Raw genomic sequence first — 10,400 nt, forward strand, 5'->3', positions numbered from 1 at the left:
AAACTGCTCCCCCCACCCCCCGGAATTGCGACGGGTATACATTTATGGTTCCTGGGCCTTTCCCTTTGTTTGCTCGTGGTGGGAATGTTGCCCTGTAGAGGCCCAGGCACGAAGCTTTTCTGGGGTGGTTGAGGCTTCCCTAGGACCGCCAACTTGAGAGAGAAGCAGCGAGTAGCGGTGAGGCCACGCCTCTCCCAGGGAAGCGCAGGTTAGTAACTGGGAATTCTTTACCGCTGGCCTGGAGGGTGTTTTTGGCTGTAAATTGTCCTGCACTGCAGCCCTTCTCCGAAAGGCTGGGGACAACTTTCTGGGGACAAAGATCAGGCAGACACTATTCACAGAAGAGAGTAGGGACAGAATAGCTAAGCCTAGAAAGAGTCGCTTTTATCCCTAAACCGGGGATGTGGCTTCGCGCATGTGTGGAGTGGAGAGATTTCACTGCTCACGGTAGAAAAAGTAACATTTATTTGCCTCCTTCTGTTTGGAGAACAGTTCCAGAGCAATCTTCCACCAGCTTCCTGAACGATGGAGAAAATCCATCTTTGAGCAACCACATTCCCAGGGCCGGCTCCGCCCTCACTCCACAGGTTAGCTATCTTCAGTCACTTTCGGACCCAGCCTCCCTCGACTTTCACGTCCCCCTTGACCTAGATTTATTCCAAGTGCCCTCAGACCTTAGGGTCTCCGAGGGAGAAAAGATGGTATCTCCCTTGTATACTTCCGCAAACCCACAACACAAACTGGCTGGTGGGCGTTGCAGGAGGCTCGGGGTTGGGCACAAAGGAGATCCTTTTGGTGTCTCTGTCAAAGGAAGCATCCCCCTCCGGTCAGCCTCAGATTTCTTTATATCCTAGACTACAGAAGAGCAACCGAGCAACCCAGTAGTCAGTGGGAAAGGGCAGCGGAGGGTAGTCCAGGACACGTCCCCATCCCACTCCGGAGTACCTTCCCCTGAGGTTGGCTCCTGGAAAACCCTCTCTCCCAGAAGTAGGGGCAGGTAGAACTCGGAGCCGGGGGCCTGGCTTGCTCCACAACTCGGACCCCCAAGACTTCCTAGGGAGACTCTCAGAGAGGCAACGGACTCAGAATTAAGTGCCCCCACCTGATTCAGGGGCCTCCCCCAAGGAGCTTCGGGGTGGGATGGGCGCGTGGAAGACGGGGAAACGGAGGCTGAAACCCAGACCCTCGTTAAAGAACTGGGCGCGAGCTCCAGCTTCCTTCCCGCTTCCTGGGCTCCCGTTTTAGAGGAATGTTATTGTTTAAAGAGACCCCATTGAACTATTTCCTGCTCTTTGTCACCTTCCCCTCACTCTCTGGCTGAGGTTCTCACCGAGAGGTAATAAACCAACTGCTGCCCACACCGCATGGCCAGGCGGGTAGGGAAACGCGCGCAGCGTGCGTTCCAACAATCCCCGGAGCAAAGAGACCAGGGACTCCCGGGGCCACATTCGGTGCAGGCTCATCCACAGTCTAAGTCCAGCTTTTATGTGGGACGCGAGGACGCCTCCTACTAGGGTCGCTATCTGTTCGTCTATTTCCCTCTCGGGACAGATCCGCATTGAGCTTCCCTCTCTCTGCAGGTGAAGGTCGTTGGGGGCACGGACGCCGAGGTGGGGAGTTAGTGGCAGTCCACGGGCGAGGGGATGTGTCCCGAAGCTGCTACACTTTGGGAGGCTGAGGCTTCGAAGAGGTCAAGGAGACCTGGGAGACGCCGATCCGCCGTGGTCCCGCACAGGTGCGCGCAGCGTGGACACTCCGCGGGGCACAGCCATAGGCGCTGGAGTGCACTTGGAGAGTGCGGAGTGCGCGTGGGAGTGGAGAGTTTAGCAGCCGCTCTGGAAGCCGCGGACCTGGGTAGCTCCGGCCCGGCTTCTCGCCCTCCCCCTCCCTCCCCAGGGTCCGCCCCGCCGCTTTGATGGAGGTGCAAACATTTGGGGGAGGGCGGGGGTGTCGGGACTGCGCCCGACGCTTTCCTTACAGGAAGCGCGCGCGGGAGCCCATTGTTGGCCCCCAGCCTCCGGGCCCGCCCGGCCGGTCTGATATGGCCGCGCACCGCCAATGGGCAGCTGCTCGGTACTTCAAAGGGTGTCCCGCCCAATCCGCCGCGCCCCCCTGCGAGGCCACCTCGGATGTATTTATGGGGGGGGACCCATTTTCTCCCCAGAGACTTACTCTTGTCGCGCCTTGCGGGAGTTCAAGTGGAACCACGGCTCCCCAGGCCCTTACCCCCATCCCCGCCCCCTTCCCCCCACATCTCGGTCCCGGTCCTCCTTTGGCGAATGTGCTGGGACCCAGGTGTAATCTTTGGGCTTCGCAGAGTGATCCTTTTTCTTGGAAAAGTGGTGGCGAGAGAAGTGAAGGTGGCTGTTGGGTAGGGAGTCAAGACTCCAGGGCGGTGGAGAGGGTGGCGGGAGGATGAGCTCCCCGGGCACAGAGAGCGCAGGGAAGAGCCTGCAGTACCGAGTGGATCACCTGCTCAGCGCCGTGGAGAGCGAGCTGCAGGCGGGCAGCGAGAAGGGCGACCCCACCGAACGTGAACTGCGAGTGGGCCTGGAGGAGAGCGAGCTGTGGCTGCGCTTCAAGGAGCTAACTAATGAGATGATTGTGACCAAGAACGGCAGGTAGGTGCGTGCGGCAAGCCGCCAGTCTGGGGCCTGGAGAGCGCCCCTTGGGGGAGAGCACCTTTTCCCCCCCACTCAGCTTGTTTCTTCCTGTTTTTCCCTATGAGTTAACAGCCCCCAGGGGATTCCTAACCCTGGTTTCTCTGAAACTTTCCCTGACGAAACCTGGGGAGGAAGGAGGTATTCTAGAATTCTAGGGTTCCTAGGTGTACACTGGTGTGGCCAGGTTTAACCTTGGCTAGATTTGTCCCTCTGCAGTCTCAAAAGCCCGTGGTTGAGTGGGAGAGGCGATTTGGTTCCAGGACTGAGAAAGCCTGGGCAAAGAAGTTCGCATTGCAGAGGGTCCTCTCTGGACGGCAACACTTTGTGCAGGCTTCCTCTCTCCAACGGATGGGTCCTCCTGCTGTGCACCGTCTTTTCCAGGAGGATGTTCCCGGTGCTGAAGGTAAATGTGTCAGGTCTGGACCCCAATGCCATGTATTCCTTCCTGCTGGACTTCGTAGCGGCTGACAACCACCGCTGGAAGTATGTGAATGGGGAGTGGGTACCTGGGGGCAAACCAGAGCCTCAGGCGCCCAGCTGCGTCTACATCCACCCAGACTCGCCCAATTTCGGGGCCCACTGGATGAAGGCGCCTGTGTCTTTCAGCAAAGTCAAACTCACCAACAAACTCAATGGAGGAGGACAGGTAAGACAATGCAGGAGACAGCTGAGGGCCCGGGGCCAGAGGGGAGAGGCTTTACCACTCCCAGCCTGGGAGCTTAGAAAGGCTCCCTCAGCCTTTGTCAGCCCCACAGAAGCCACCGTGGCCTTCCCCAATTAAATCTTTAGTACTGTTTATATTAAGCTGATGAGGGTTATACCAGGGCCCGGAGAAGGGGACTGGGAGTCCTCACTCACTCTGGAAGGGTTGATAAAGGCCTGAGGCTTGGGAACCAACTCTGGCCCTAGGTGAGCTTTGACTCTGAATCCTCAGTCACTTTTAAAGTCAAAAGGGAACACACACAAACGTGCACATTCCACTCTTCTGAAAAGTCTTTAATTGGGGCCTGTTCCAAGAGAACTCACTCCAAGTTGCGACCAAGCCAGGCATTTAAAGTTGTTTGTGGCCTTATGCTGACAGGGTTTAATAGGGTGTAGTATACCTCTCATCCCAGTTCCAGACCATCTGTGGGAAGCCGTTGGGTAAAATGGACCCCATACCCTCCATACTGCTGGCAGTTTCCTGGAGACATTTGCAGCTGGATACGTTTCTTATTGATCAGTTCCTGGTGGATGCTGTGGTATTAAGGTAGGCGCAGGTCTCCATTCTTGATCCTTAACTTCTCCTGCAGATCATGCTGAACTCCTTGCATAAGTATGAACCTCGGATTCACATCGTGAGAGTTGGGGGCCCGCAACGCATGATCACCAGCCACTGCTTTCCTGAGACCCAGTTCATAGCGGTGACTGCCTACCAGAATGAGGAGGTGAGGCTTCTGAAGGGAGTCCCCTCACCCCGCCTGTCCTGGGGACTGGGAGGTAAAGCCATAGTACAGAAGACAGGCAAGATTTAGTTCAGATTTACTACTTCGGTGGCTAGGAGGGAACAAGTTTAAAATACTCTTTTGAGCACGTTGTTAATCTCAAACGATCTAATACACATCTACAACATGCTTGAAAGGCGCGTGAACCACAACCTCACGGTTTTAAAACCTTGAGGCCAGGGAGCTACAGTCCCATATCTCAGCAGCGTGAAGTCCTGGCAAAGGCAGTCAAGGGTCCTTACTTCTAACCCCAAATCACAGAAAATGTGTCGCTAGTCACCAGGGCTGCTGCTGTGGACCTTAACGTCACAGCAACTCCAGGCTATGTCCGGACTAGACGTGTTATTGTTGGGATATCGCAACGTGATATTGTGAGTTTCACTTACAAATTGCATTTCTTTGTGATTCCTCAGCCCTTTCAGACACAGATAGAAAAACAAAGACCGATTCATTTGAACACTCTAACTGGGTCCTGTGCTTTCTCAATTTCCTTTCTTCTTTGGTAGTGTGCCCCCCATTTGATGGTTGCTATGTAGCCCAGGATATCCTTCAGTTCACAGTCCTCTTGCCTCAGCATCCTAACCCCTGGATTGACAGGCCTAGGATGCTTCTCCATCCCCCCATCCCCCCATCAAACCCTCTGGTAACAAACATTGTATTAGTAAATATATTTCTTGTTTTTCAGATTACGGCCCTTAAAATTAAATACAACCCGTTTGCTAAAGCCTTCCTTGATGCAAAAGAAAGGTGAGAGTTCTAACCGCACTCCTGGGGCAGAGGACTTTGTGCAAAGAAGGCTACCCACTGCCTCCAGGCCCCTCTTCTTTTGACCATTCCCAATACTTTTTGGCAGAAATGACCACAAAGATGTAATGGAGGAGCCAGGGGACTGCCAGCAGCCGGGATATTCCCAATGTACGGTTTGTTGCACCCCCATATCCCTCTCTGCCTTGTTTCCGGTCTAGACTTGTTAGAATTAGAACCCACAGGGAAGCTTTGGGTGTCTGGGATGGCAGGAAGGCTCTTTGTGCCCTGGGCACATGCCCTTTGCTTTGGAAGCTGCCTAACTATTCTGGGCTTTGGACCCTGGCAGGCGGAAAGAACTCTTGATTTGTTTGTTTTGTTCAGCTGCAGCCAGGGTGGAGTGGACTTCTGGGAGTTTAGATTTGGGGGTGATGAGGGTTCAGCTATCACACCCCACCCCCTTGGAGATGGCTTTCACTTATTAGTGGCTGAAAACTGAATGACTATCTTTGGAGACACACATGAGTGACCCTTGCTCAGTTCCTGTGGCTCCTGAGTTTGGTGGCTTCGATGGTGGCTAGTTCTTTAAAAATTCTGCTTCAGGAGGTTTTCTAGGCATGATGGGTGCAGATCCTTGCAGGCACACGGGGAGAGAAAAGACCTGGCCCCCTCCCTCTTTTCAGGGAGGGATCTCCAAACATCGAAGTCATTGCTAAGGAAGAGAAGAGTCTTGCAGGCTACTCCCGTGGCTGCCAGACCAGCCTAGCCCTCTGCCCTTAAATGATGACCAGCTAGTCTAAACCGGTATTTTAATGTCCTCTTCCAAACAAATTTAACAAATGAATTTTTTTTTTTTTTGGTTCTTTTTTTCGGAGCTGGGGACCGAACCCAGGGCCTTGTGCTTCCTAGGCAAGCGCTCTACCACTGAGCTAAATCCCCAACCCCTTAACAAATGAATTTAACAGACAGGGCCCTGTTGTGACTCACTTGACCAGGAAGACATGGACTGTGTTTGGGGTCACACCAGGGCTGTGTGGACACGTGTATCTTCCTCAAGTATCATCTGAAGAACTGTCTGGGTACAGTAGGAGTGCAAAATTAGTTTCAGTGGATAGATCTATCTTGGAAGCGTAGTGGAGAGAATGTGGTGGAGTCAGAACAGAAAGGAATAAATAGGAAATGGATCCACTCACTATTCTTGAGGCAGGAGCATGGCTACTGGCTTCAGCACCTGTCAGGGGCCTCCTGGGTCCTACCTGGGGCCCACTGAGGTCCTCTATCTTCATACTCGATCCCTTTGACATTTTATTCTGGGAGAGGTCTTAGGTCTAATCTTGTAAACAGGGCTATGGGATTAGCTTGGGCCTCTCAAGAGTGCTGGCATCCCAGACATCGTGTGACGCTCCACAGGGACACTTGGAGACTAGTCTGCCCCGAGGGAGGGATACTGGTTATTCTTCAGTTCCAGAATCTCCCAGGTTAGAGCTAGGACAGGACTGAGTCTCAAGCAAGGGCCAGTTACCCAGCATGCTTTTCTCACAGCAGGGGGGTGGCTTGTTCCTGGAGCTGGCACCCTCTGTCCACCTGCCAGCTCCCATCCTCAGTTTGGAGGTTCGCTCTCTCTCCCCTCCACACATGGCTGTGAGAGGTACCCGGCTCTGAGGAACCACCGGTCATCGCCCTACCCCAGCCCTTATGCTCATCGGAACAACTCTCCAAGTAGGTTCTGAACCTCCATTCACCAGCTTTGGGGTAGTGGGAGGATCCTTCTGGAGAGGCATTTCTATAGGGCCGCAAGATAGGGAACCCAGCTCCTAGTGGCTCCTGAAGAGACTTGGTCAAGGTTCCTCAGAATATGCTCCAGGCTTTGAAGACGGCTGTCTGGATCTTTCCATGGAGCCATAGCTTGAGCCCCAGAGTGGGTCCCTGGTTTAGATGTCCCACCAACCTCTCTAAAGTGACCATATTGGATTAGCCAGGTACCAACATTCCTGACCAGACCACAGACTCTCCAGGTGTAGAACCCAGGCCCTCAGCATGGGTGTCACCTGAGAACCAGGCACGTTTTTGGTCCACTCTGGACTCAGAAGATGGATTGCCAGCCCCAGGACAGTTTGAGACCTCTGGCAGATTCTCTAACACTTGTCTGCTCAGACCAAACCTTTGTCTGCTCCAGAGGGAGGGGAAAATGGCTAAAGAACACCATAAAACAATTAAGCAATTACAACTGATTCAAAATGAAAGGCAACAGCCTTGGAGACTCCACCAGAGGCTGGGCTCTGAGGTGGGGAGATCATATTTTTAATTTGGTGAGGTCATGGTTTCCATAGCCAGTCCGAGCCTCTATGGGAAAGACGAGCTAACGTAGCAAGTATTTTTTATTTACTTCAAAAATGAAACATTCCAGGCTAGGGTGTCACTTAGTGGCTTGGCACTTGACTAGCATTCGAGAGGTTCTGAATCTGATCCGCAATGCCACAAAAATAATAAATAGCATAAAGATAAAAAGAAAGACCAGCAATATCACTGCCCGCAGGACATCTCGTGGGATGAGACATCTTAGGTTAAGTGGGGTATTTTCTAATAATTAACATTGATAATAAATATTGCCACACCAGTGAACTCAGCAGGCTAGGGGTCTTGCTCTCCCAGTCTACTCAGGTAGCTTTCGTTGGTAGTGTTGGGTGGGCAGGCCTGTAGTTGATACATTTTGTTACATTTTATTCCTTTTGGAAGTCCTGTCGGGTAACTTCCCCTCTCCACATCCCTCAGCCTATGCCGACAATTCATCTGCATGCCTGTCCATGCTGCAGTCCCATGACAACTGGTCTAGCCTCGGAGTGCCTGCCCACACCAGCATGCTGCCCGTGAGTCATAACGCCAGCCCACCTACTGGCTCTAGGTATGTATGTCTGGGGAGGGACTATATGTAAAAAGGTATTAAGTAGCCCCAACCTCAGTGTCTCAGGCTGATGAAGATGGCATGGGTAGTTTAAAGTAACAGTGCAGAAGAACCTTAGTCACCAAAGGCAACCCATTTCTTGACTTTTTCTGTGGACAAAGGAGTAAGAGTCCTTAGTACTGTGCTGAGAACCGGCTGCTGGTGATACATTGCCTTCAGGCGTGTTAGCTCTCCAGGGTACTGAAACAATAGCAAGGAACTGCAAAGCTGGATGCCAATACATAATCTCCACTGAGGAGAGGAACCCGAAGACACTGATTTCCGGACAGTTCTCAGAGAAGTGAGCCAGCCACCATGCAGCTTGACCTCAAATGTCTAAAGCAGTGTTCTCAACCTTCCCAGTGCTGTGTCTCTTTACCACAGTTCCTCATGTTGTGACCTCCCCAACTATAAGATTATTTTGTTGCTACTTCATAACTGCCATTTTTGTTATGAAATATAAGGTAAATATCTGGATATTAGATAAAGGGGTCACAACCCACAGATTGAGCACTAGTGGTCTAGAACATTAAACATTTCTGTAAGGTCCTAGCTATTTTAGTTTTGGAGAAAGCCCTTTACTAGTAAGAATTCAGTTGTCTAGTGTTTCTTTGGTTGGTTGGTTTTGCTTTGTTTTGACATAGTGTCTCAGGCTGGCTTTGAATTCATTACACAGCCTAGAGCTCAAGGTCTTGATTCTCCTGCCTCAGCCTCCTTAGTTGTTGGGGTTATTGGCAGGTATTACTAAATCCACCTTAACCTGCTCTTAAAGCCAATATAAGATGACAAACTTCTCAATGGCCCTGAGGTCCCTTGTATATTGCCCCATGTTGATGCGCTAATCCCTCCTGTCTACTGGATGAGCCTGGGCCAGCAATTCTAAGGGACACTTTCTTCTGTGGATATTGGGGATCGGGGTGGTGTGGTTGGGGACACAATGCCTTGGTGCTCAGTACGAATTCTGTATGCCAATGAGCATAGAGCTACTTGCCAGAGTCCCTTTCAGCAGGACTCGGGATGCTAACGTTGACTGTGCATACCTTGTTGATTTTATTTGACACAGTAGCTTCTATCCATGTGGTAATAGTGGAGACACTGCACAGCCATGTGATGCAAGCATGGACAACAATGTTCTAAAACCGGCCCTTCCCCCACACCTCATCCAGGTGTAGCTCATTCGCAACCTCTTCCTAGGCCCCTGACTTCTGTTTTCTCTGTTTCAGCCAGTACCCCAGCCTCTGGTCTGTGAGCAATGGTACCATCACCCCAGGCTCCCAGACAGCTGGGGTGTCCAACGGGCTGGGAGCCCAGTTCTTTAGAGGCTCCCCTGCACACTACGCACCCCTGACGCACACGGTCTCAGCCGCCACGTCCTCATCCTCTGGCTCCCCGATGTATGAGGGGGCTGCTACCGTCACAGACATTTCTGACAGCCAGTATGACACGGCCCAAAGCCTTCTCATAGCCTCGTGGACACCCGTGTCGCCTCCATCCATGTGAATTGAACTCTCCTCCATGTGCTGAGACTTGTAGCAACCAGTGTCAACTGGATCTTCTAGGCACAACATGGCAGGCTCTTGGGACAAGGGGAAAAAAGCTTGCTACCAACAGCTCCATTTTCAAATAAGAGCAACAGTACATGTCTTATTATCTTGTCCCACCTCTTGCTTAACACCTGCAGTAGTGATGTGTCCTACATTGTGAGGCCAGGGGCAGAGAGGAGGCTGTGGTCCAATTTCCTGTGACTGCAAGTCAGAGTCCTTTGCCTAGGGTCCTATACCTTGTATTTCTCTTCAACATAGAAGTGACTTGGAAATACTGGAATTTGTCCTACTTTAGTGAGACACAAGGCACACTTCTAATGTCCTCCCTTGTCGCTTTAGAGTAGTTAATTTGGGGACAGAAACACCATAGCCAGCGGATTGTAACTGAACCGGAAACTGTTCTGCCCTCTGGAAGATGCCTACTTTAAGCACGTGTAGCTTTTTGTGCTGGGAAGTCAACTGTGTGATACTTTTTTGTTGACAAAGTAACCAAAGACAATCTGCAGGAAGCCTTTTCTGCACAATAAAGGCAATATACAGCACCTGGGCTTTACAGGTTGTTCTGTACGGGTCTTCTTTTGGGAAGGGCTTTCTCCCCCAGATACTTAGTACTTTAACCTGCTATGAACGTTAAGGTTGTAGCGAAATCAGTGGTGGAACTGAAGGTATGTGTTTCCTGTACCTATGTAATCTAACGGCTTAAAAAAAAAAAAAAGCGAGGGTAGGGGATTTAGCTCAGTGGTAGAGCTCTTGCCTAGCAAGCACAAGGCCCTGGGTTCGGTCCCCAGCTCCGAAAAAAAAAAAAAGAAAGAGAAAAAAAAAAAAGCAAAATGATGTACCTTTAAGTAACATTGAGTCATAGACGAATGTGCATGTCAGGATTGAAACCTGCTAATGTCATAAAATCCAGGATAGCCACCTGACACAAAAGGGCATACATGAGTTGATAAAAGTGGATTAATATTAAGTGTAGTTGCCATAGGAACCTGTCTGCCCATGGCTCTTGGGATCACTGGCTCTTTTT

At 51.4% G+C, this 10,400-nt stretch overlaps 1 protein-coding gene across 3 annotated transcripts; it reads left to right on the top strand.

Moving 5' to 3' along the window:
- The first annotated feature begins 2,308 nt into the window (after positions 1–2,308).
- On the top strand, positions 2,309–9,918 carry Tbxt (T-box transcription factor T). 3 transcript variants are annotated; one of them, XM_032896342.1, is made up of 8 exons: positions 2,309–2,621; positions 3,045–3,309; positions 3,956–4,090; positions 4,833–4,894; positions 5,001–5,062; positions 6,437–6,610; positions 7,664–7,793; positions 9,056–9,918. In XM_032896342.1, the coding sequence occupies exons 1-8, from the start codon at positions 2,416–2,418 to the stop codon at positions 9,330–9,332; spliced, it is 1,311 nt and encodes a 436-aa protein (XP_032752233.1). In that variant the 5' UTR covers positions 2,309–2,415; the 3' UTR covers positions 9,333–9,918. The 3 variants fall into 3 exon arrangements, with proteins under 3 accessions (XP_032752233.1, XP_032752232.1, XP_032752235.1); XM_032896341.1 differs by having other exon boundaries at positions 6,434–6,610; positions 9,056–9,332; XM_032896344.1 differs by lacking the exon at positions 6,437–6,610 and having other exon boundaries at positions 9,056–9,332.
- Positions 9,919–10,400: the final 482 nt, after the last annotated feature.

The sequence above is a fragment of the Rattus rattus genome, chromosome 2, assembly GCF_011064425.1.
Source record: "Rattus rattus isolate New Zealand chromosome 2, Rrattus_CSIRO_v1, whole genome shotgun sequence".
NCBI classification, from domain to species: domain Eukaryota; kingdom Metazoa; phylum Chordata; class Mammalia; order Rodentia; family Muridae; genus Rattus; species Rattus rattus.

Bases quoted from the DNA above. Each gene is read 5' to 3' on its own strand.
- Tbxt (XM_032896341.1), top strand. From the start codon at position 2,416: ATGAGCTCCCCGGGCACAGAGAGCGCAGGGAAGAGCCTGCAGTACCGA. The intron at 4,895-5,000 runs GTGAGAGTTCTA...ACTTTTTGGCAG, and splicing joins TTCCTTGATGCAAAAGAAAG to AAATGACCACAAAGATGTAA. The intron at 7,794-9,055 runs GTATGTATGTCT...TCTCTGTTTCAG, and splicing joins AGCCCACCTACTGGCTCTAG to CCAGTACCCCAGCCTCTGGT.